The sequence below is a fragment of the Schistocerca cancellata genome, chromosome 5, assembly GCF_023864275.1.
Source record: "Schistocerca cancellata isolate TAMUIC-IGC-003103 chromosome 5, iqSchCanc2.1, whole genome shotgun sequence".
Classification (NCBI taxonomy): domain Eukaryota; kingdom Metazoa; phylum Arthropoda; class Insecta; order Orthoptera; family Acrididae; genus Schistocerca; species Schistocerca cancellata.
The window spans coordinates 64896998-64924766 of record NC_064630.1 but is presented as its reverse complement, the minus strand read 5'-3'; the positions used below and the strand labels follow the sequence as shown (position 1 = coordinate 64924766).

At 42.2% G+C, this 27769-nt stretch overlaps 1 protein-coding gene across 3 annotated transcripts in view; it reads right to left on the bottom strand.

Moving 5' to 3' along the window:
- The window catches only part of LOC126187668 (kinesin-like protein Klp10A), a 318100-nt gene that overhangs the window by 196562 nt on the left and 93769 nt on the right, over nt 1-27769 (bottom strand). For all 3 annotated transcript variants that reach the window (XM_049928898.1, XM_049928900.1, XM_049928899.1), the window contains exon 2: nt 6308-6402. In XM_049928898.1, coding sequence (XP_049784855.1) covers nt 6308-6402 — 95 coding nt within the window. The remainder of the gene's footprint in view (nt 1-6307; nt 6403-27769) is intronic.

Here is a 27769-nt window from a genome sequence, read left to right as displayed (position 1 = left end):
AAGAAATTTAGAGGAAAGTATGCAGATTGCAGTACGACTACATGATACTAGAAGCTGGCCCCACCTTCTGTGAAGTCTCAACATTACAGTAGACATATTATAGTTAGTTGGTTTTGGGGGTTAAGGTACTAAGGAGCGAGACCATCAGTCACTCGTGCGAAGGGACATGAAATCCACATGGAGTTAGTGGCGCCGATTTGGTTCCATTGTGGTAGTATCAAGAGTGGTAAAGTCGAGGCACTGACATAAATCCTGAAGCCAGACATAAGGAATAAATTTAAGAGAGGTAAAAATGATTTGGGCTATTTTGCAGGTCAGGGGGCAGAGGAGAATCATCACCCCCACGTCTGACCCCCACCAACTCTACGTACGGAGGACAGTAAAAAATAAGTCCTTCTAGCCGCGAGGTCTGCAACAATGAAACTGGAAAGGCTAAAACCACAATGAACACCAGTAAGACCGACAATAGTAAAATATGGTAGAGAGTTAGAGGGGTGTGCAACGTCTAGTGTCCCCGGGACTCGGCATGTGACGAGAGGTGTCTGTCATCTGCACAACCGTCCCATTCCCGATCCGTTTTGGTCAGGTCGTTAAAGATGGAAACAGAACCAATTTTCTCAAAGGAAGCTTAAAAAATTCAACTGTTCTTTTAGTGCTATATGATAGGGAAGTCCTAAGAAAATAAACTAAGGGGCAGCAGAAGAAGGGTCTAACCGCATCCAAAAGCAATTAAACCTAGTTAAAGAAGTATGACCGGGGCGGATGGCTTCGCCAAGCACCCTATCCGACCTGGAGGCAGTTCAAAACATTGGATTATAATGAAGACAGTTTTCCCGGGGAAAATTAAGAACCAATTGTCCGTGCGTTGTTATCCAACACCAGAAGGAAAGAATCCGAAGGAAGGAAGAGCCACACGAATATAAAACTGTGGGTTAATCTGGTGTGACCGATGTGGAGGCGACAAACAACGTTAGATTCTTTTTGAGACGAACGGAAGGAGGAGTACCGTATTGCAATAGTCACCTTGATAGCGCGGAGTTCATTAGAGGGTGCAATAGTCAACCAGATGTAATTTTATCTCCCACTGAGCAGAGGCCTTAGTTGCGCCCACAAATCCGCACCCGAGGCGGGGAGTATAACACCCACATGAATTGCGAAAGAGGGAAAGAAAACGTACCAGACAGTACGAGTAAGGTTGGGGAGAACACGGTGTGACAAGAGAATCATCCATCAATAGCCAGGAGACTGCTCATTGAGTCTCTACAAATTAAAATGCGCTTGAGGGAGATTTGTTTAACGAAACGTAGGACTTTAATAACTAACAGCTTCGCAGCATCAACACCACACGTTCCTAACAAATAATGGTATCGACCAGCAGGAGGTGTAAAATCATGTCACGTCCTATTCACGATTTTAGAGCCAATGACGGCAAAACCCTGACTCTCCTGAAGAACTGAGAGGAAAATACATGTCGAAAGATCATGGGGCTACAAGCTTTAGGTTCTTGGCACAGGTCAGGCCTAATTCGTGGTCTGGGCACTAACGAAGTTAAAGAGGGGATCGAGAAAACATGGAGAGCACATCTCGGCAGATGGCCTCTAGGCACATTCCAACTAGAGAACCCACCTGTGGACGTCAAGCGATAGAAGCGCGTTGTATGCAAAACTAATTTGATAAACTGGACCATTAGGAAATTTTCAGATAGCTAGAGTTGGTACCGTCAGCAAGGAGACTGGACAATTAGTCTAGAAGGAACCAGTGGCCAGTCTTAGTCCACGATGATTAAGTTCGACTGTTTCATAGCTGAAAGTGCCGCTGCGCTACATATCTGGGAACGAAAATACACTTTGAAAGAGACGTGTGCCTGGTAAATATGGGATAGAGTAGTGGAATCTGCACCCCAAAATGTGTGGGCAAGAAGCAGAGAGCATGCAGCTTGTCTTTAACTGATGAATGTGGGGTGCGGCCGTGTCAGCTTTTTCTCAAAGAGGAGTCCCAAACATGGGGACTGTGCAATAACGTGTAAGTGCTCAGTACCCAAATATAGTTGTCAGAAAGGATCGTGCACAACGACAGAGATGAATTACTCACGTTTTTATTGGATAAAATTAAAATTTATGGGAAAGGATCCAAACAGAGGTCCTTCGCTTGGTGTCTTGCAACTGGCATTGAGCCTACGCTATAAAATGGGAGCCACACCAAATGCAAAAGTTACCGGTATAGTGCTAGCGGGAGCAGTGGTCCGATGGAGGGTTTAAAAAAGTTCAAATGTGTGTGAAATCTTATGGGACTTAACTGCTAAGGTCATCAGTCCCTAAGCTTACACACTACTTAACCTAAATTATCCTAACACACACACACACACACACACACACACACAAAATCGCTCTGAGCACTATGGGACTTAACTTCCGAGGTCCTCAGTCCCCTAGAACTACTTAAACCTGACTGACCTAAGGACATCACACACATCCATGCCCGAGGCAGGATTCGAACCTGGGACTGTAGCGGTCGCACGGTTCCAGACTGAAGCGCCTAGAACCGCTCGGCCACTGCGGCCGGCTCCGATGGAGTTCACTAGTTCATTAATGGTGATTGAGATTAATATACAGCACAGCGCCCTGAGAAATGCTGAGCTCAGAGGCAAATGAACTAACCCGAAAAGATTGGTGGGATAAAATCTGACGAACAAAAATAGGTAGGGAGCCTCGACAGCGCTAATCACGAACTGTAAGTAAAATGTTATGGCACCTAGAGGTGTCGTACGCCTTATGTAGCTCAAAAGATGGCAATTACGTGTTTCGGTTTAGAGACAGCATGTCCGATGATCGACTGTGGATCGTCCCTCCTGGAAACCTCAACGATAGGGAGACGAAACGCCCGTAATTCAAGAAATCCGCACAATAGCCAGGATACTATTTCAAGTAGTTTGCAGAGCATGCTGGTGAGGTTGATAGACAGGTAGTTCAAAATTGTTAAGGCTTTCGTGGCCAGTTGTTGACAAACTGCCTATTTGCTTTTGTCTCGGGTTCTTCGGCCGACGTTCGTCTTATGATTTTACTGACGTTTCGCCAGCACGAGTGGCTGGCATTGTCAAAGCTTCACCCTCCATTGCCGGCAGTTCACCACCGGCAATGGAGGGTGAAGCTTTGACAATGCCAGCCACTCGTGCTGACGAAAAGTCAGTAAAATCATCAGGAGTACGTCGGCCGAAGAACCCGAGACAGAAGCAAATAGGCAGATCGGTAGTTGTCAACTGACGCTGGGTTTTTGCATTATTTGTGAACTGGAATGGTGACTCTCACCTCATTGCGAAGAGAAACGTGGTCTGGTCAAATATGATTGAAAACCCTGAATAGTTCTAGTCTGAGTGCCACTCAAATATCTGATTATCAATCAGGGCCTGCGGCCGTATTATGGTCGAGTCAAGAACCTCAAAGCAGCTGCCTTCACTGAAAGGTTCATTACGTAATTCACGGTTACGGGGATTAAAAAGAGGGGGGTCGGCTAGCAATAACTTGTCTTTTACTCATCTGAAATTTTGGCAGGTAGGAACAGGACGCCAATTCTACCACAAAGAAGGCCGCGAAGTGTTCAGCAAGAAGTGTATCAGCAGAAAAACCATCATGAAGGAGACCTGAAATAGTTCTTTAACTTTGGTGGTCCAGTACATTTATGGGCTTAGCCAGGGACGAAGAATAATACATTCGTAACGTGGTAACTCAGCGCTCTGAGGATCCTTATTTGCCTTTTGCTAGTGAGGCTTTACAGAGGTGCTGAAAAGTGATCTGAGGTGTCAGACGTGGCTTTAGACCTTTCAGGAGTCTTCGACGGTCCTGAATAGTTGTCCACTATTGTATCGGCCGCCAGTGGAGGGGGGGGGGGGGGGGGGGGGCAACAGAAGGCGGCTAGCATTCCCTGCGGCCCATCTGACAACCTCGGCCATACAGCCTGACAAAACAACTGACAACTGACCTTTCGAGGATCCGAATATCGCGCTTGGTCTGTCTGGCAACGACAAGAAAGTGCTAAGAGCACCGGAAAGTGATAACTGTCGCAAGGATCGACCACTGATGATGAGCCACGTGATTAGGTTAAGAGATCGGAACATCGATAGCTGCAGAGGTGCCAAGGCCGTCAGTGAAGCGGCTAGGTGTACCATGATTGAGGAGAAACATATCAACAATTTAAGGAGTTTGCCAATCGTAAGGAACTTATTAGACGACGTGATACGCCCCATCGGGGTGGTGTGCATTGAAATCTGTAAGTAGAGAAGACGAGGTGTGTGTGTGTGTGTGTGTGTGTGTGTGTGTGTGTGTGTGTGTGTGTGGGGGGGGGGGGGGGGGTCGAGTTTATGTGGTCATGTCTTGGTACCGAAGTACCCCGCCCAAATGAAAATAGACATGTAAATTGGTGATCGCAGCGGTCGTTGGCACACTATCACTTCTACTGCGATGTGAACTCAATATGGACATATGCGTTTACTACCGTACAGTCCCCTCCAGACGATCACTCGACTTCAGAAGGCACAGCAACCTCGACGTGTTGGAGCATGGTCGTTACTGACATGCGTTTCCTGGAGAGCAATAAATATCGCAGAACAAGACTGGGTCCGACGAAATAGAGACACGAATATGAATAAGCCACAAACCCGTAACCGACAAAACTGAAAGAGCAACTAATGAGGGAATTAATGCTATGAACACCTACAGAAGGTAAAAAACTATAATTGGGCACCTAACTCGGCAGGACTTCATAACTAACATTTTCGAATTAACATTCTAGGAAGAAAATTAAGGAGGTGGCTTTGAAAGTGTAGCTGTAACGTGTAATCCGTGGAATGAAATGCAGCACTTGCACCCCAGTGGTATAAAAAGTGAGAGGAAAGGGCAGTCCTATCAACAGTGAACGTCTTTTAGTAGGTGGAACATTGGTGCATGAAGAGCAGACGTCTGTTTTGAGTGAGTCACTCAGCAGATGATCTGTGAAACATTTCGAAGTTGCAACACACCATTCTTAATTTCAGTACACTAGCCCAAAAACCTACTGCAGTCGCAAAATCAGCAGCCGTAATTGAAGACATGATGATATCGCTCATTGTATACATTTGGGGAATAATGCTTCTCTATCGTCTCTGGTACGACTAATGACTACAGATATCAGTATCTGGCACTATGTCATACAAAACAGGACAAAATATCGGGAGCTATTTTTCCCCATTAATCTGCATTGTTTCCGACCATTTATCGGCCATTTATTATCATGCACGATCTTTTGAATATCATTGGCATCGCAAAACTGGAACCATACGAATTGCAGAAATAGCTACAGAACAGGACGAAGAACTATCCCAAAATCAGGTTAAGTGAAACTTTATTTCATCACACATATCTTATGCACTAATAAGGGTTCTGTCATAGAATTTTTAAAGATTAACCGCCACAATATTTAACCCCATCGTGGTAAAGAAAAACAATTCTGCTGTCGTAAAAACGATCGTAGTCATTATTCGGCGAACGAGTATAGTAAATATGTCCGTGTCTTTCTCAGATGGACGAAAGCCGTTGCAGCTGGTACCAGTACTGAGTGCCACAGAAGGAATGGTCAATATTCAGATTCTGACAGGAATGATCACTTGGATCAAGAAAGTCTACTCAACATGGGCTCTAAGATTCATAACTCAATATCTACGAGCACTTCACCTTCGAAACTGTGAAACAAATCTGTTCTACAGCGCGCCCTTTGCTTTCCACACTTAAGTAAGACGTACTATAGACGAAAATCCAGAAAAAATTGTCCTGCAAACAGGTTCTAAAATGCACAATTTAAGAGCAATGAGCACTTGTTAATAGAGATTTGTTGAAAAGTAGCGAGAATGAAAAATTGCTCACAGATCTTAAGGTATGCGTTTTGGAGCTCATGTTAACTGGGCATATTTTGTTTTCGTCTATATTAACGCTTCTCAAAATACGGAAAGCGGAGAGTTTGGAGCAGAAGAGATTTGTTTCACATTATCTAAGATTTAGTAATCATAGCTCTTTAGGTATGCATTTTAGAGCCCATGTTTACTAGACTTTTTGCTTCATGTGACTTTATGATATGCTAGTTTAACGTACTAAATCTTCTGCCAAGCTTGGAATTGTCTGCAGTGTACCACTAATACATAAGACACTGGGAGCAAAAATGTTAAACGACAAGCTTATTAGTTGCGGGGATAACAATGAAACACGTAAGTGGCTTCATGAAATGCAATCAATTTATGTGAGGTAAAACTACGCATTTGATTCAGCTATTGATACAAACTTACCTCTTTGCCCTTCGTCTCTCCTCTCTCTATCCATTCTACCGTCACACTACGAGTTTGGAGATTTACCCCGGAAACTACAGCGGCGTGTACACGCCCTGAAACAGAAAGAAAAACATATTTAAAGTAATGCAGTCGTCAGCTGTTCGTTAGCAAAGAACTAGTGTCATGTCTAACTACAATAGGTCTTTAGGGAGACCATCAAATTTTTTATTTTTCCCCATTAACTTTATATAAACTGTGTTACGGAAGAACACTTCAAGACACGGTGATGTAACTTTAAAGTACAGTTTACTGCACTTCTGCAAGCATTTATTTCTCCCCGTCCCTCTTCTCACAACGGACGGACCACAAGAACTTCGTTTCGTTCCACAGTTAAATCCTCAGGTATTACCCAAGCTGTTCAGAACTAATGAGACTCTCTCTCTGCGGGCAATATAACTGCTGTAGACCTGTGTTTCGTGCACTGCACGGTGTGGTAAGGGACGAAAGGGGACCACATATTACATAATGATCCGCCCAAATATGAAGGCCTTAGTAAGATAGTGAGCTGTTTTAGCGACTAGCTAGCTGAGGAGAAGAGGGACTGACCGTCGGTCGCCTCCGGACGCCGTCTGCGACCGTTCTGGGCGGAGAGGCACTTGCAGCACTTGCCGAGCAGGCCCATCGCAGCACGCACCCGACTTGGCGGCATCAGCAGCAGCGGCCAGTGGTGCGTCTCGGCGCCATCGCACTGCTTTCCGAGTCTCTCTCGGGCTACCGGGGAACACGTACGTTGCCGCCACACGAGCGATCGAAGGACTGAAGCGGTGTGTCCACAAGCGCAGGTGAACCGGAAGCGCTGTATTTCTAACGCTGAGCACCCGATCGAAGTAATCAATGTGCGTACTCTACATGCTGACAGTAAATTCGCTGCTTTATTGTCGCACGGAAAGAGACTGAATGAATTCGTGACGAAAGACTTCATTTGTCTTTGTTACAAGATTAGGGGAATAAATTGTGTACGGACTCTTCACAATTTGACAGGTGTTAATAACGGCGCCATGTCATTCCGTACCACGGATTCTCGCAGCAGCTTCCACCAAAGTAGATTACATTGCGACGCAAGTGCCGTAGCAAGACAGTTGGGTATAGCTGCTAATCACAATTACGCTCTTACCCCAGTGAAATTTTAAAATACTTCTTACGCGAACCACTAGGTAGCCTCGCTAAAAGACAGAAGGTCCTAATCTCTAGTACAAGTTACAATGTCACAGGTTCTTGTTTTCCACGAAAAAGCAGGCAGCACTATGACAACAGCACGAAAGCCTAAACAAAAAACTAACTAAGCACAGGTTTGCTGAAGATCAGTCACATTTTTTGGCAGAAACAGAAGTCGCAATATTCGTATTTCCGAGCACAGACTACAATTGCCACAGCAAATGAAGAAAGACACGGAGGCAGACATGAAAATGAAGACGAGAAGGTGCGCACGGCGGTGCACGGCACGGCAGTCGGTACGCGACCTCGGCCCGCTATCGACTGGCGTGCGAGCCGCCTGCACCGACGCTGCAGTCTTGTCCGCTACTTCTGCCGGCACGCGAACACCCCGCGTCGTCTGCCGACCGAGCTGGGCGACTCGCAAATTACCTGCCCGAGATATGCCTTCGCCGCCCGTGCTTCCTCCGGTGCCCTACTACAGCACTGGAAAGAAACTTACGACATCACAATAAAACGTAACGCGCTGCAGTCTTAGTGCGCATCTCCCATCGAGCGTCTTTAAAAGATAAGTGATTATGAGTCATGTTGGGCGATGCTTTAATCGAATTATGAGATTTTATTTAACTCACAACATCACTTTTTACACTCACTTTGTCAGTAGGAAGTTGCTTAACAATCTGCTCCGTTTGGCATACGTTTAGCGTAAACACCACCTGTGAAATCGAATATTATACAGGCTATCACTAACGGCTGCTTTCCATCGTCAAGCAGTCGACAAAATTGTAGATTTACATGAATTCTGGTATATTTGTGTCAAAATAACAATTATCATTAACGGAAGTGTTTTAAGATGGGGTAATTATCTTCCGAATTAATGGTTTGATTTCTCACACATTACGAAATATTTAAAAACAGTGTCACACCATTCGTAATCCAATACAAAGCATTGTTAACAGAAATGAGGTAACTCACATTTTTAAGACTATCACTTAAACCACAAGTCTTCTCTTTTTGATCATCTCCCCTGAATGAAACACTTTCAAGCTACACGGCCCACAAAAAAGAACATGACAAGTGATTACAGGAAGACGTTCTACTCAACAAATCGCTTTTGGCTGAGCAGTTCTTCAGCTGAAGGAACATGGCCCGCTCTTATTGCTCTTATGTGCCTATACTGCACATGCACCCCACTACAGTTAGCTACATACTAAACTTATGTCCAGCAACTGGCTGTGAAAGCGTCGTCGTTGCAGGCCAGAAAATTTCTTTCGTTAGTTATGAACAATCTAGAATGTTAATTGTTCTAACCGGATGAACTTAGCTTCCTATTAATTTTCTATCTCTGTGTTCTTATATCCGCTAATCCGGGAAGAGTCGTAACACCCGCAGAACAAAATGAGTTTACGACCTGACGCAACAATCACGCGCCTTGCACCGTTCTGTCACTTGCTTTTATGCTGCCCAGAAAACAAATTTTATCAAAGATGACCATACACAGCATCGAAAGGAGGAGATGCAGAGCTTAACGATTTGCCGAAACAGGTCACTGGACAGAGAAGAAAGTAACTAGACAATTATGTAGAGCAAAATTGTTCGCGCCCTCAGCATTCACCTGAAGTTATTCAGGGATAATACACAGAATTCGGCAGGCGTTTAGAGCTTCGTTCTTCGATGGTACGAGTCCGATATCTTGCGTCCTTACCATTTCTCCTGGTTCTTGACACAAACTTGTGTAACCAAAACGAAGAAATTAAATAGGAGTTAACAGTATTTCGCAAGGTATGTTGTACTTGTTTCGATGTTTTAGGACCGTTCGTTAATACGTTTTCGTTAACTGTTTTTGGACTAATTTTCATCGCTTATGGTTGTGCATAATTGCCACTTTATCCTCCTGACTAAGCGGTATATGTAACTGCATTTTCGAAAGTCATCAATTCCTGGGAAATAAAATACTGAGTTACGATTTATCTAATGATTACGTACATTACTAGAAATTACTAGCTACATTTTTTAGAAACTCACAAAATTTTTCGCCACAAGGAAAAATATTATTTGACCACTTAATGTTGTGAAGGACTGTACTAACGTACTAGTATTCTTTTGGCTCGTTTAAGGGTGTGTAGAAATCAGGTCGACGTAATTAGAAACGATCCGTCCAGTTTTATGGCTCTTACTATTGCGGAAATACAAGTGCTATCTACGGAAACGTCTCAGATTGCTTAAGTTCCTACATCCTGTTCCGAAACAAGCTCACCTGTTACTCCACCTTAAGTGTTATCTTTATCAGCATCTGAAGACAGGTTAGAATACGTACTGTCACGACGACGCCAACGTCTTACAACAAGAATTGCTTTAAGAGAGAGCGAATTTGGATCGCTAAGTCTCTTATTACACAAATTTTATATTATACGTGAATTGAGGAGGATGATAATGCGAGAGGTCAATTTACGAGCATTGACCCTCTGTTCGTACGGTACTGTTCCAATCAATCTTTGACGGAATAGTAGCCTACTGAAAAAGAAAGGAAATGCGCTTTGAATAACGTTTGTCGACGTCGAAATATTTATAGATGCAGCGGTAGTATAAATTGAACGAGGGCAATCTCCTGTCAAGATCCTTAGCGGTATTATATTTCCACCTTTTACTTCATCGTTACTCCGCAATTCGTAATTAAGTGCCTGGCTGACAGATCATCGAACCACCTCCAAGCTGTTTCTTAACAGTTCCACTCTAACGGCGCGCCCGAAAAACACTTTAATCTTTTCGTGCGAGCTCTTATTTCTCTTATTTTATTGCAATGATCACTTCCACAAAATTTTGGTGATCGAAATTTCATGAGAAGGTCCTACCGCAGCGAAAAATGGCTTTGTTTTATTTACTGCCACACCAATTCGTGTACCACACCCGTGGCACTCTGTCCCTCATTTCGCTATACTACGTGTTGTCTTTCTTTGAACTTTTTTATGTCCTCTGTCAGTCCCATCTGATGCGGATCCCACGCCGCACAACAATACTTCAGAAGAAAGCGGACAAGCTTGGTGTAAGCAGTCTCGTTAGTAGATTTGCTGCATTTTCCACGTATTCTGTCAGTAAATCGCAGCCTTTGTTTTGCTTGTTCCATCGCATCGTCAATGTGATCATTCCAATTTAAGTCATTCGTATTTGTAATCTCTAAGCATTTAGTTGAGATTACAGCCTAATTTAGCGGATTCATTTTATGACTCATGCAGATTACTTCACACTTCTCATTATTTAGAGTCAATTGCCAATTTTTGCGCCACACGGATATCTAGCAAGCAAGAAGACCCGGCTTATTTAGAGTCCCGGCCGCAAAAGAAATTTTAATTCTTTTCTTCTGCTTCAATCATTGTATTATCTAAATCATTTTGCACATCGTTTTGATCGTCTGATGACTTAACAAGACAGCAAATGACGGCATCATCTGAGAACTATCTAAGAGCGCTACTCTGTCTCCTAAATCGTTTATGTAGATCAAGAACAGCAGAAAAACTTTTACACTTTCTTGGAGACCGCCAGATACTACTACTACTACTACTACTACTACTACTACTACTACTACTACTATATTCGACGACTTTCCGTCTATTGCTAAGAACTGTGATCTTTCTGACAGGAAATCACGAATCCTGTCGCACAACTGAGGCTATACTCCGTAGGCACGCAGTTTGTTTGGAAGACGCTTGTGAGGAACGGTGTCCAAAGCCTTATGGAAATCTAAAAACGTGGAATCAATTTGACATCCCCTGTTGACAGTACTCATTACTTCATGAGTATAAAGAGCTAGTTATGTTTCACAAGAACGGTATTTTCTGAATCTGTGCTGACTGTGTGTCAATAAATAGTTTTCTTCGAGGTACTTCATAATGTTCGAATACAATATACGTTCCAAACCCCTACTCTAAATCGACGTTAGTGATATGGGCCTGTAATTTAGTGGATTACTCCTATTTCCCTTTCTGTGTATTAGTGTGACTTGAGCAATTTTCCAGTCTTTAGGTACGGATCTTGCTGTAAGCGAGCCGTTTTATATAATTGCCAAATGTGGAGCTATTGTATCAGCATACGCAGAGGAACCTGACTGGTATACAGTTTGGACCAGAGGCCTTGCCTTTCTTAAGTGATTTAAGATGCTTTGCTACACCGAGGATATCTACTATGTTTCTTGTCTCCGCAGTTCTTGATTGGAACTCAGGAAGATTTACTTGGTCTTCTTTGACGGAGGAGTTTCGGAAAACCGTGTTTAATAACTCTGCCGTTAGTGGCACTGTCATCAGTGACTAACGTTGTTATCGCGCAGTGAAGGTATTGATTGCGTCTTGCCACTCGTGTACTTTATGTATGTCCAGAATCTCGTGTTTCCTGCCAAATTTCGAGGCAGAGTTTAGTCGTGGAAACTATTAAAACGACCTCGCACTGTAGTTCGTGCTTTATTTCGAGCTGCAGTAAAACTTCGTCAATCTTTAAGATTTTGCGTTCTTTTAAATTTGGCCTGTTTTTCTCGTTGCTACTGCAACAGTGTTCTGATCCGTTTTGTGTGCCAAGGGGGTCAGTACCCTCTCTTATTAACTGTACGTCTTTTAATAGCCGTCGATAGTATTTCTCTGAATCTAAACCACATCTGGTCTACGCTTAAATCGTCAGATCGTAAGGAGTGGAGAAGATATCTTAGGAAGGTGTTAAGCAAATTTTCATCTGCTTTTTTAAATAGACGTACTTTGCCTTTATTTTTGGTGGATTTGGATGTTACGGTATTCCGGCTTGCTGGAGAAACCTTGTGGTCACTAATCCCTGTATCCGTCATCATGCTTCCTAGTTGCTCAGCATTATTTGTTGCTAAGAGATCAATTATGTTTTCGCAACCATTTACATTTCGAGTCGGCTTCTGAACTAACTGTTCAAAATAATTTTCTGAGAAAGTATCCAGTACAATTTCGGACGACGTTTTACCCCTTCCACTGAGTTTAAACATCTATTTTCACCAACATATATCAAAGGTAGATTGAAGTCACCACCAACGGTAATTGTCAGAGTGCGGTACCTGTTTAAAATAAGTTTTCTTTGAACTATTCAGCAACTATCATCTGAGTCGGTGGTGGGGGTCGGTAGAAGGAACCAATTATTGATAATTTAGGAAAATCTTAACTTCAATTTGCTCCTGCCGGTGGTAGTGTCGAAGTGGTACTTTAGAAAGTTACTATCGGAACAATTCCAGCATATGTACAGTATACAGGGTCGCGTAACGGGTCACGAAAGTAGTAATATTCCTCCACGTTAGACTCATTTCATTAAACACAAAGAATTTATAAGTAGAGCTATTACGGAAGCCTAGGAAGTACAACGAAGGATACGTTACGTAAAGAACCATCTCAGGTTGGGTTAATTTCAGGACGTGTCAACAACTTTCAAGGGACACTCCGAAGAGACAAACAAGAACGAAATTTCTAGAGTAATCAACATGGTATTGTCTAAATGCGCTCGAGATTTTTCGATACTTTCAACACCTCGCTTCTGTGCAGAACTATCTGTACATAATTGCTAATGGTTTTTTAAAACGAAGTTGAAATACGAGTAAGTTAGCGGTAAGTTCAAAAACACTGCTTGCAGCCGATGTCGAAAGGGGGAACGCGAGGGGGCGAAAGAGCTCCGGTCGCACGGCTATCAGTGTCGGGACCGCTCGTTCGGCCTTCGGCCGATAGGTTGACTGGGAAGTTGACACTGCTTCTGTAAGCCAAGACGCAGGTTGAGCGAGCCTCGGAATGCACTGACCATTGTACCACGGAGAAGTATCTGGGGAAGGAATATTTCTGCTGAATGTTTCGCTTTTGTTGCATACGATCGAGATACACTGAGCTAACGTAACGGAATCCTGTTACCATTTTTATTGAAGTTTAATTTTGTACGTGTAAGTAGTAATCGATTGATTCTGTGACAATACATGTCATGTATGTTTCCTTTTCTTAGCATATAGTTGACTCGTTACTGACATTTACAAACATTAGCTTTCTTACTGAATTCCTGATAAATGGAGCATTGTCTCCAATGGGGTTATGAAGAACCGGTATTTTCCACCATCTAAAGTGTATAGGTACATCCATTCAGTAGTTAGCGCGTTGTAGGGAAACTGCAGATACCGCGAAGAACATATATTGCTAGTGTATGAAGTCTTTTGGCCATAAAAATTTATGGTTGTGATGTTGCTCTTAAGAATATTTTATCAGCCTGTTATATCTTATCGCTGCGAATATTGTTACTATCTTGTGGACGGTACAACTAACGAATCCATGCGCCTCTTCTAAAGCAGCTCAATTATTCCTAATTTCATACTACTAAGTATCTATTACTCCGAGATTAGTCAAATATAGAAGGTATAGACACGTTTCCCGGGCTGAATCGATCTATCGTATTAGAAACTGTATAGCCCTCCAAGTCATTAGGTACGTTCGGCTAAGATTTTCTGCGGCGTTCGCTAAACTTTGCTGAAAGTGTGGTATCTTATCAGTTCCTGTGACTAAAATGGTAACGAAGCATGTACTACCACCTCTCCATATTTAAGTTACTGACTATGTTCCTTGAGACGGCATACTTCACTTTTCTTTGCTAAAACTTAACGAGTAGTAAGTACACCGTACTACATTGGACAACGATTGACTAGAACAGGGGAAAGGCATACAGTAGAAGACGAGTAGGTACCTTTAAGAGATGAAGTAATTTATGGCAGCGCTGGATCAAATAGGTAAGAAGAGAACGTCTAGTAGAAACCCTTGGAAAACTCAAGAGATGTTAAATTTAACTGATGAAAAGAGAGAATATAAAAATGCAGTAAATGAAGAAGGCGAAAGGGAATACAAACTTCTAGAAAATTAGATCGACAGGAAGTGCAAAATGGCTAAGCAGGGACGGCTGGAGGACAAGGATGTAGAAACATATATAATTAGGGGTACGATAGATACCGCGTATAGCAAAATTAGAGAGATCTTTGCAGATCAGAGAAGCACTTGTACGGATATCAAGAGCTCATAGGGAAAACCAGTCCGAAGCAAAAAAAGGGAAAGCAGAACGGTGGAAGAAGTATATAGAGGGTCTATCCAAGGGAGATATACTTCAGGGCAATATTATGAAAATGGAAGCCGATGAAGATGAGATGGGATATATGGTACTGCGTGAAGAATGTGACACAGCACTGAAAGACCGAAGTAACAAGGCCCCGGGAGCAGACAACATTCCATTAGAACTACTGAGAGTGCAAGATATGCGACACGTGAAATACCCTCAGACTCCCAGGAGAATATAATAATTCCAGTTTCAAAGAAAGCGGTCGCTGACGTGTGTGAAAATTACCGAACTATTAGTTTAACAAGACGTGGTCGCAAAATGCTAACACAAATTCTTTACAGAAGAGAAAAACTGGTACAAGCCGACCTCGGGAAAGATCAGTTTGGATTCCGGAGAAATGTAGGAACATGCGAGGCAATACTAACCCTAGGACTTGTCTTAAAAGATAGGTTAAGGAAAGGCAAATCTACATAGTTACCACTTGCAGACTCAGAAAACTTTTGACAATGTTGACTGGAATAATATCTCCAAAACTGTTAAGGTAGCAAGGGTAAAATACAGATAGCAACATGCTATTTACAACTTTTACGACTGCCGTCTGGTTTTTGAACGAGTCGAGGGGCATGAAAGTGAGGCAATGGTTGAAAAGAGAGTGACACAGCTGTATCCTATCTAGAGACACATTGAACAAGCAGCAAAGGAAAATAAAAAAATAAAAATAAAAAAAAAACATTGTGGTAGGAATTAAATTCAGGGAGAAGAAATAACTTTGAGGTTTGATGATGAAACATTGTAATTCTGTCAGACAGCAAAGGACTTTGAAGAGCAGTTTAATGGACTAGACAATAGGCAGTGTCTTGAAAGGAGGACATAAGATGAACAACAAAAGCAAAACAAGGATAATGGAATGTAGTCGGCTAAAATCAGGTGATGCTAAGGGAAAGAGATTAGGAAACGAGGCTCTTCAAGTAATAGATGAATTTTGCTATTTTAGCTGACGATGGCCGAAGTAGAGAGGATATAAAATGTTGACTGGCAATGGCAAGAAAAACTTTAATGAAGGAGAGTAATACAGATTTAAGTGTTAGGAAGTCTTTTCTGAAGATATTGTTCTTGAGTGTAGCTTTGTATGGAAGTGCAACATGGTGGATAAAGAATTTAGACAAAATGAGAACAGACGCTTTCGAAATGTGGTGCTACAGAAGAATGCGGAGATTAGATGTATGGATCACGTATTGTATGGAACTGGGGACCTAGAAACAACGGAGAAGCTTTCGTCCCCGCCGTAGCCCTCAGTGGTTCACACCACCACAACAGGCTACAGGAGTCCACACCGAAGCCAGGGATTTGTGCAGTTCGGCCCCCAGTGGACCCTCCCCGGGAACGTCTCACGGCAGATGAGTGTAGCCCCCAATGTTTTCGTGGTATATTAATTATGGTGTACGCGTACGTGGACAAAGTGTTTGTGCAGTAATCTCCGACATAGTGTTACTGGGGCGGAATAAGGGAAACCGCCCCCATTCGCCGAGGAAGTTTGAAAATCGTCTTAAGAACCATCCACAGACTGGCCGGCATACCGGACCTCGACACTAATCCGCCGGACGGATTCGTGCCGGGGACCGGCAGGCCTTCCCGTTAGGAAAGCCGTGCGTTAGACCGAACGGCTAATCGGGCGAGCTCCGCTCCCGTAACTAATGAGAAAGTACTGAACAGAATTGGGAAGACACGAGATTTGTTACAACTTCACCAAAAGAAAGGATCGGCTGATAGGGCACATTCTGAGGCATAAAGGGATCACCAATTTACTATTGGAGGGAAGTGTGGGCGATAAAAATCGTGAAGGGAGACAAAGATGAATATAGTAAGCAGATTCACAAAGATGTACGTTGCAGTAGTTATTCGGAGATGAAGAGGCTCGCACAGGTCAGAGTTGCATGGAGAGTTACATTAAACCAGTCTTCCGACTGAAGACGACAATAACACCAACAGCACTGTCCTGAACCTAACTGAGCCTATCACCGCCATTAGTTTACGACGATACTGAAACCATTAGAGAACTTTGGAAACTGTGTCAAGTAAATAAATGGCTGTATAATATTTTCAGTTCTAAGTGTTCTGGACGCTTCAACAATTAAGTGCGAAGCATAAATTCGATTACAGATTTTTTGTTGAAAGAAAATGCTGTATTTTGGAAGTTATGTTGACACTAGCGCTGTAATTAACTGATGCACTTACGTACAACAACCCTCCGCCCTCCCTCCCTTTTTATACAGGGTGTATACGCGAACAAGCAAAAAAAAAACCCGGATTTTTCCCGGTTAAAAATACTTTTTCCGCGTTAAGTGACCGTATATTTTCTCTCAGAACTGTAAAACTTATCAATCCTTTGAAAGGCGTACAATTTCCCGGCACTTTAGAAAACGAAACACGAGAAAAAAAAAACAACCAAAACACACTTTTGGAAAGATCTCTGATGCGCAGCAACATGTACGCTGCACATTTTCGTATTACGAAAGTATAAATTCGAATTCCAAGCAACGAACGTTACTTTGCGAAGCATTGAAATCGAGACTGCAATACGCTTTAGTAAGCCAGTCGTACCTCATGTCACGTGATCTCGCCAGCCGATGACAGCGGATATTCAGAGCTTAGACACGTGATGTAATCAGCCAATAGGTCGATCACTTAAGTAGCACGAACACACTAACACGAAAAGTTAATGGTTTAAATTAATATGCATAGACATGCTATAAAAAATCAAAGCTTTCACATGTAATATTGGTCTTTTATGCGCGTATTACACTTTAAGATATATCACACAAACGTGCCAGTAAAATTTTTAATAACGACATAAATATCTGATCTCTGCTCGAAATTATTCTAAATGGCTCGTCATCGAAGAGCCCCCCCTTCTTGCAGCGGTGTACCGGAGGTATATAGAAGAGCGTAGCGTTCCAAAGGATTGGAAAAGAGCACAGGTCATCCCCGTTTTCAAGAAGGGACGTCGAACAGATATGCAGAACTATACACCTATATCTCTAACGTCGATCAGTTGCAAAATTTTGGAACCCGTATTATGTTCGAGTATAATGACTTTTCTGGAGGCTAGAAATCTACTCTGTAGGAATCAGCATGGATTTCGAAAAATACGGTCGTGTGAAACCCAGCCCGCGCTATTCGTCCACGAGACTCAGAGGGCCATAGACACCGGTTCCCAGGTAGATGCCGTGTTTCTTGACTTCCGCAAGGCGTTCGATACAGTTCCCCAAAGTCGTTTAATGAACAAAGTAAGAGCATATGGACTATCAGACCAATTATGTGATTGGATTGAAGAGTTCCTAGATAACAGGATGCAGCATGTCATTCTCAATGGAGAGAAGTCTTCCGAAGTAAGAGTGATTTCAGGTGTGCCGCAGGGGAGTGTCATAGGACCGTTGCTATTCGCATTATATATAAATGACCTTGTGGATAACATCGGAAGTTCACTGAGGCTTTTTGCAGATGATGCTGTGGTGTATCGAGAGGTTGTAACAATGGAAAATTGTACTGAAATGCAGGATGATCTGCAGCGAATTGACGCATGGTGCAGGGAATGGCAATTGAATCTCAATGTAGACAAGTGTAATGTGCTGCGAATACATAGAAAGATAGTTCCCTTATTATTTAACTACAAAATAGCAGGTCAGCAACTGGAAGCGGTTAATTCCATAAATTATCTGGGAGTACGCATTAGGAGTGATTTAAAATGAAATGATTATATAAAGTTAATCGTTGGTAAAGCAGATGCCAGACAGATTAATTGGAAGAATCCTAAGGAAATGCAATCCGAAAACAAAGGAAGTAGGTTACAGTAAGCTTGTTCGCCCACTGCTTGAATACTGCTCAGCAGTGTGGGATCCGTAACAGATAGGGTTGATAGAAGAGATAGAGAAGATCCAACGGAGAGCAGCGCGCTACATTACAGGATCACTTAGTAATCGCGAAAGTGTTACGGAGATTATAAACTCCAGTGGAAGACTCTGCAGGAGAGACGCTCAGTAGCTCGGTACGGGCTTTTGTTAAAGTATGGAGAACATACCTTCACCGAAGAGTCAAGCAGTATATTGCTCCCTCCTACGTATATCTCGCGAAGAGACCATGAGGATAAATTCAGAGAGATTATAGTCCACACAGAAGCATACCGACAATCCTTCATTTACACGAACAATACGAGACTGGAATAGAAGGGAGAACCGATAGAGGTACTCAAGGTACCCTCTGCCACACACCGTCAGGTGGCTTGCGGAGTATGGAAGTAGATGTAGAGGTGATTTTTAAATCAGAGTCAAACGCTCTATGATTTAAGAAATTCATCGTACATTCTCGCACATGGTTCAACTTGCGTAAAAGACAATTTACTTTGAAAATAATGCTTTTCAAACCACCATTCGCAGTATTTTCCCGCGACTTGTTAGAAATAGGTTCGTTTCAGCAGTTGCCAGAGAGCGCCACATAAAAGGGGCCACCGCGGTTGCGCAGCTACGATGACGTAGGGAGCACGTGTAAAACATTAAAAGATTTTACACTATGTCACAAAAGAAACAAGACATCAGAGGATACTCCAAGAGCATAGGAATTTCGTGAACAATACTAAAATGTGCATATTGAAAGTGCACAGTCGCATGTCCAAATTTCCAATGAAGTAGGCCTCGACCTGATATTAAGCCCTCTCTCTCTCTCTCTCTCTCTCTCTCTCTCTCTCTCTCTCTCTCTCTCTCTCCCTCCCCTCCCCCCCCCCCCCCCCCCCCCCCGCCCCACCACCTCTCGAGCATTTGAGATAGGATGTCAAATCTTGAAAAATCGAATTTTTAGAAATATGTTCATTTCGTAGCGCACATCTTTCTGAAGAGTCTGATACACAAAACGTGTGCTCGAGGAAACCGTAAGACATGTTATTTGATCTTAAGTGTGTTAAAGCGCAGTGCCATGCCTCTTCACACAGCATTCTTCTAACGTACGTCACTGTATTTCGCTCTGTGGAATTGAAACGTGTATATTTTGTAATGGATGCCATCAAACTATATTCAGGATAGCGGATACTGAAATGCCCTGGGGTGTCTCTCCCTGCTCCCAGTCGGCCGGCCTGACATCCTGCCCCTCTCTTTAAAAAAAAAAAAAATACTGAACGTGATTATCTGTAATCGGGAGAACAATAACTCTTCAGAAAATCTGCACTCTTTATTGCCTATTAGCTAGTAACCTGCTTTTTGCGTTACATAAAATAAGATATTGGATACATAAAACCAGTAAAGACAAGATACAAGCAAGGCAGTACACATTTCTTCAATCCTTAAGTCCTAGCATTTTCTCTCTCTAATCTTGCTACAGCTTTACATGGCGTGCTCTCCTTTCTGCGAAAGGGTCTATTGCCTCATCAAAGTTCGTCAAGCGTTTTGCTACACGAAATATGGAAACGTTCTCCAATACTGAGAAGCTGTTAGTACAGGAAGTACCCAAGTAAGTGTGGTTTCTCGATCTGATGACGTCTATTTTGTCACTGTCTGCTAGATAAAACAAAATAGGACTTTCTAATATTGCAGCAATTTTAACACACACCAAATAAACGAGACTGTTTTGGCACAAATGGTCATTTTTATAACGCGACAGAATATAATTCACGAAATACCAATATCAGATGCCTATTACGCCTACTACAAGCAAAAAGCTTTATGTTAGAAAATAGTTTCACATTTCATTCTTACGCTCCAGTTTCTCAAGCATGAGATCGAAAGCTAACAGTACGAAATTTTTGTATAAATTTGGAGTCCTCATTTTCTTCCATAATTTGTGTGATGTCCCCGGCTTCTTCTCCTTCCTCGTTCTAACAGACAATCTTGTCATCAGTAATTCTGTAACTATTCTTGCCATTATCAAAACTTATTCGTCGGTTAACTTCATTAACCCTGCCAGAATCACCGGTTTGGTTATCCCACGATTATTCTCCGGTTACGTGCTGTTACATGTTCCTGCGTTTTCCGCGCTACTTCCAGAACAGAACTTTAAGCGGCTGCTAGCCGGGCACTGTAAAACTGGCCCTTACTAGTGTAGCGAACTGGCCAAAAATTTTCTGTCAAAATTTCGTTTTCTTCGACACACGGAGAAGATAATACATAATCTTTCTCACCTATTATTCCTGTTAGTCCTTTATTTCCACTCCGGTAGTCTGAATCTATGGATTTCGCAAGTAATTATAACAACGCCGATTATTCGCAAACCCAATCAACCACATAATCAGACAGTGATTGGCATCCATCCGTTCGCCTTACTACGCTCAGCTTGTATAGCCCCGTCCCCTTTTGTCTGCAGGGAAGTTTATTTCTAGATGCGACGATGATTCCCCTTACAAAGTCATACGTACACTATGCACCATTCAAAAATCAACTTCTGATTCATTCAGAAAGAAACTTAGAAAATGTTCAGAAACCAACAGGGATGCTTTTCAAAAACATACGAATAATCGATAGACTAACGTGCTGTAATATCCACGACAATATGTTCTGGCCACGAGATGTTAAAATGAACTAAGTGTACAAACTTCAACCAATATTACCGATACTGTATTGTGTAAAAATGACGATAATTATTTCATTATTTCTGTAATAATTTAATTTCTGTGTGAATTAAAAATTATCAGAGAACTACATTCACAGAACGACAATTATAATCTTTCTTTGTTATCTGTGATAATTGTGGTTCAGTTCTTCCTGTGCTAACCGTTGAACTGTTCGGACGTGAGACGTGTGAGGTATGTAAAGAGAGAACCTGTTAATTATTATTTGAGAAATAGAGTCGCTATTGTCTAGACGTGGATTTGTATTTATTTCAATAATAATCCAATCTAATTAATGTTTTTAAGTGTTAATTTTCAGCTCCGCAATTAGGAGCGCAGCCATTAGCGCTAGTAACTTACAGCGGAGTTTACTAGTAGCTGGTATAAAAAATATGACGGTATTTATCATTGAAAGTGATTTTATATGCTAAAGAAGAGAGATAAAAGGTTTAAATAGTTTTTCCTAAATACATTACATTGATAACATAAATCAGAACAATAGACAAATTGACTATCGTCTGTCTGCCGCCATCTTAGCAAAAATATCTCCGCGGCAGTTTTGAATCGAGAATTTTAACAAACATACATGTTGTTAGAAATAAATGAAGGGAAATAAATGTGCACCGGTGGTCTCGAATCTACTTTAAAACACAGAATTCAACTCAGATTGAATCCTTAAATACAATGCTCATAGCACGTTACGTAATATCAATTTCTTATTTGCTGATGTATGAAGCCTAATTATTTCGGACGATTTACATGAAATATTTTAATAGGAGACATACGTCGTCAGTGTTGCGCGCGGGTATTATTCTGTGACTAAATGTTCCTTTTGCTAGAGAAAGGTGTTTCCATCTTAACAGTTGTGTAAAACCTGATGAATGATACGCAATTTAGTGCCACACGACTTTACAGACATTGCTACACAACGTCAAGTGGAGATTTCTTTAGCAGAGTGACATATTAGCCGGGACAATCATTTCTGAGATCAAACTAATTGTTACACTGACAATAGGTAACTGGTTTTATATATATTTTTTGATCTACCTGAAATATCATTTATAGGTAATTAAAGTCACGAAATACTATAAACCGGTTCCGCCACAGTGCGCTGGATGCTTGCAACCAGGGTCAGATACCTCGGTTTGCCTACACCCCCTCTTACCCCCCTATCTCTGAAGAACTGATTTTCATTCATCCAAACTGATTCAGACACACCATTGAAACTGTCTCCAGCAAAGTTCAAGCTGTATTAAATGAGAAGGATGGGCACACCCCATATTGACGTCCACAAATGGGTACCCGGATACTTGAGATCAGAGTATCCTAGAATATGCTGATGAAACTGCGACAATTTATTTCTTTGTGGGTGGATATATAAATATTGTATTAGATTCGTACAAGAAATAAGGACCTCTACGGCTTACTTGTTAACTGAAACGGCCAGATGGTGGTATTGCACGCCTATCACTGTCAACTACGTGACTGTTCACTAACAGTGATCTAATATCCAAAGCACAAACTCATTTAGTACTTCCCGTTTCAGGATGTGACCAGATTTCTTCGTAGACGACGAAAAATGCAGGCTGCAATTTAGTTTCCATATGATATGGAGGTTAAGAGGATGGGACACTTGAACCGCAGAAGTGTGAAGGAGGGAAATAGAACGCGGTCTTCTCTAGGAAAAATTTAATTCTCACCTTACCTACGAAAAACACAAAAACCTACATCAGTATGGGCACATATTGAATTTACATCAGCTCTCTTGGAATGCGAGAGTAGCCTCTACAGAAATGCGCTAAGTCAGTCGGTATGGAAATTACTATCTTAACAGTAACGGAGTCAGGCAGTGTGCATTTAAGTTTTTGAACACACATGTATTTTTGCGTGCATCTTATTCACGAGCCTCCGTGAAATGAGCATACAAATTAACACGTAGCACACATTTGAACTTGTGGTCTAACAGACGACAAGTTGTCTGTTGCTTGCGCCATCTATCGCCCCTGGCCTATCACAAATTCTAATTAAATGATAAAATTGAGTTGCGGGTTAGGATTTGTTAGTTTTGTGCACAAATACTGCGGAAGTATTTGGTTTTTATATGTGCAGATAATTCAAATACCGAGCCAGCAACCGGCGCGGACTTCCGTTGACGCGGCAAGTAGCGGGCCGCCACGGAGCAAACACAGTAAGGCTGATGACGTCGCTCCATGGAGGTCCAGAGTCGCGGCGGCGGGATATTCAGAGGCGGTTATTGGACTTCGGAGGAGGAAAAAAAAACCGAAGAATGTATAATGAGGAACTTTGTGTAAAACAGCGAAAGTAGGAAGAAGCAATTTAACGGCCCTAACGCAGTAGGCGGTACCTCAAGAGCCGACTGTACATCGGTATCAGAAATAAATCGCTGTAACTATTGTAAAAAAGAAGTTCTGAGTAAGAGTTATTACGAGAAGCAGTCAGACAGCTTCAGTTACTGGTAAATGATCGCCATAGGTGACATTTTCTTCATCAGCTGCGCCGTCCCCTCTTTGGCTCGACGAATTTAGTCAACATTAAGACAGAGCCGAACGCCGCAAATAATAAAACTCATCAGTGTGGCGGGGACAGCACAAACTGAACCACCAATTTTATAACTGTTAAAAGTAATGACCAGACGTCTTAACGCCTTCACCGCCTTTAGATTAATTTACCAAAGCGACGAACCGCCGAAAACAATTTCATGGCGTCACGTTATCACCAATTTATCCACTTAAACGAAACAAAAGAAATTTTTTGTTGCTATATCTCTGTACGAGGCGGAGAAATCGCCTGACAGCGGCTCGGCCTGAGCTCGCGCGCGCGCGCCCGCCCGCCCCGCACATGTGCACCTGCTGCGGGCGTGGCGCGCTCTGGCGACCCTGGCCGCCGCGCCGCGCGCATTGTAGAGCCGCAGCCGCAGGCAGCCGAGCGCCCGTGGGCGACAAGGTCGTCCGCCCCGTGTGATGTGCCACCGCCAGCAGCGGATGCTCGATCAATGAGCTTCCTTTCTTCCCGCCAGACGATTTACGTCACCCTTCACGAGAGGCTCCGGAATAAAAGGCCCAGAGTGCTGTCAGTGGAGGGACCACGCTCGACTTTCGAGAGCCATCGGGTAGGTGCGGTAGGTATCATACATAGCTCCGTTAACTAGCGGCAATCCTACAGAAAAACAAGTGGATATGCCAGCCATTCTTGAGAAAAAATTACAGTCTTTAATTCTATAACGAAAATGGTAGATTTCATAAAGACGCCTCGTAGAAAATTCACGAAGAAATGTAACAATGTTGCGCCCTCTTGTCGACGTAAGCGGAAACGGCAGCCGAATGTTTTGATTAACGTTAAGCATTTAGCCACTGATACCCATTGCGATTCGGATGGGCTGATTTAATGGCAGTGGCTTTATTCTACCTATCTAGTCCCACAAATGAACTAAGCAACAGGACAGTTTTTTAAAGGTTTTATAATAATTTGCACATGTAACAGGATGTTTACAGTCTTTCAAAAACCGATAAAACATTCTACTGTGTAGTTTGTCTATGGTTAAAAATAAATGATTAAACAAAGATTTCTAAGATTCCGTAACTCAATCGGTAAAAACTGAACCCTTACACGATCACAATGTTTTCCGTCTGCCCCACTTAAGACCCCTTTTTCTCATGAACGGTCCCTTGGCAGCGTAAGAAATGAAGATTCGATGTCAATGGAATCAAAAGATTGCCGATATACGTCGTACTTTGAAACTCGCAAACACTTATCAAAACCTATAGATGTTGGGCCTGTTGCTCTAGCGGAAACGCGCGTGCTTGGAAACAGAGAGATGCAGGGGTCGAATCCGGCCGGACAACGGATTTTTCATTCTTCGTTTTAATCTAGCCTCCACGTCTGAACGACGTGAGGAGTCGCCAGAAATAACACGTGGTTCTGATTCCACGTTAAACTGCATGTCCCCTTTCCCCCGTAGGATAACTTTGTTAGCTTACGCCGGCCACGGTGGCCGAGCGGTTCTAGGCGCTTCAGTCCGGAACCTCGCGACTGCTACGGTCGCAGGTTCGAATTCTGCCTCGGGCATGGATGTGTGTGATGTCCTTAGTTTAGTTAGGTTTAAGTAGTTATAAGTTCTAGGGGACTGATGACCAGATGTTAAGTTCCATAGTGCTCAGGGCCATTTGAACCATTTGTTAGCATACGGACACACAAGTTACCGAAATAGCGTCCAATAGAAAGACGTGTACTATTATTAAGTTTGTAGGGAATCCTCAGAGCGCGAGTGCTATTCGCACTTGCTCGGTCCTTTTACTTAGTAAGTAATGAAGTATTTTGCTACTATATGACCAAGGTGGTTGAGTACTTTCATGTTAATTTGAATAAATGAATTTTCAGCATTTAGAGAAAAATCTGACATCTCATGGACATCATAGTCGATACCATTTTAAAATGGCCTATCTGTATTAAATTGGAGAATACATCGCAAAACAAACACACACACACACACACACACACACACACACACACACACACACATACACACAGGTGCCGTTGCATTCAGAAAAACTCGCTGTGTGGTTCGGGTTACGGCGCGGTGGCGTCATCGGACCTTATTTCTTTCGAGATGAAACAGTTACCGTTAATGACATTTTTGATATTATTTAATGATATTTTTTAAACATCGATAAATCGCATTCCCGTATTTTTAAAAATATTAACAGTCCTAGCGCAGGTACCACTAGTTTTTGCATCAATGAATCATTCTTCGCCCAGAGAAACCTACAAAAATGTTTTCGCAAAACTTGGTGCACGTGGTTTTTCAAGTGTAAATTAACTCTTGCCATTCGTCCCTTAATGACTTGTTAACAACTGAAATGAATTTAGTATTAATTCAATGAATGCTACACTCGAAATTATTTGTTCTCTAATGATACTTCTGAGGAAGACTTACCCTTTTTCTGTAAATTCCATTTTAAATATTTCGAAGACTTCATTTTGGCGTAATCTTTCTTCCCGCGGTAGCCTCGTGCCTTTGGCTGTGATGCAGTACTGAACTATATGCATATCTCAAATCTCTGTTTAGTTAATTTTTATTAATATGTCTGCTCTACGTTATTACTACGATGACACTACAGCTATAACTAAAATCGAATGACAGAACACGGGATTCTTTAGACTCTTCAAGCGTAGTAGCCACGTCAATCTTTCTTCGACTGTGAGAAATAAAAACAGGACGTTTGCTAAAACTCACTAGTATCCTTTATTCAGCGTACGAACAAACAAAACTGACACCATCACACAATGTAAGATACTTAATCATACCTGGAACCGTGCTCCAGACACCCGAGTTTTTACCTATACGCTCTTCGGCTGTTGTCTGTTAACATAGTCTGTATAATGATATGGATACATAAGGTAGTCTTGTTACCTTGTTCAGAAAATAGCTAGCTGCAGCAGCTGTGATGTACACTGATGAAATTTTACATCTCTGGAGCTACCGTGAGAATTTATTAGAAGTGTAGCCTCCAGCTGAAGTGGTTACTACGAAATAGAAGACAAAGTCCAATCTCGAAGCTAACAGCACCGGCAAAGCACTTTGTGTGAGTCCCAAATGAAGCTTTAAGTAGCGAGGAGAATTAGGAAAGTCACGAGCACTTTCTCGTGTAGGTGTCCCGAACTACGTATAAGAGTCATTCGCAAATTCGTCGGGATTAAGTTTCCCTAATAATGAAAGTAATATAAATTATTTATTTTACGGCTCTTATTTCCATAAAAAACTTAGCGAAATTAATTTATTTCTGAAATTAAAACCAGTTCTCAAAACCGTTCCACCCTTTAACCGTTGTCTTGGTGACTGGTTTTGGTTACATTATCTTCAGAAGATAATCTAACCACAACCGGTCATCAAGAATAAATAAAAAGTGATCTGGTCAATTTCAGGTTTAGTTTTTGAGACTCAGCTGCTGAATTCCATATATGCTATTTTTAAAATTATTAAAACGTCTCACCAAATTTCGCTCTCTAAGCTCTCACCACGTTTACTAATATCGAATCGGCTGCTTTTAAGTTTTTCCAGGTATGGATCAAAGCGACTTCCTTCAAGACAAGCGCAGAAACAACTTCTGCCTCTAATTACTCCTTAACAGTTTAACTGTTGACGGCTTGTGTCTGTAGTAGTAAAACGGACTTTCTGCAGTGTAGTGGGTCCCATAACAGTTCGCAAGGAGTCTGTACTGATCATGTCCCTGCTGTGTCAAATGTCGCGCGGTGTATGGGTATAGTCGTGTGTTTGTTTTGTTTTAGGGCGCAAAAAACAACTGAGGTCATACGAGCCCAAGTCGAAACTTCAGAACGCAAACACAGAGACAAGGGAAACTACTATATGTCAGTCCCAATGGAAAGAATAGGAGACATCTAAACAAGGCACGTGGAGAAAGGGCTACAAGGGACACCATACAAAAATGGAGATCTAAAACTAAAAATTAAATGGCCTTCACCATATTGCTTCGGCGGATAAAAAGTAAAACGCGGGCTACAGTCTGCGCGTCATTTGATAAAACAGCTAGTAAATCAAATGACCAAATGGCAAACCCAAGATG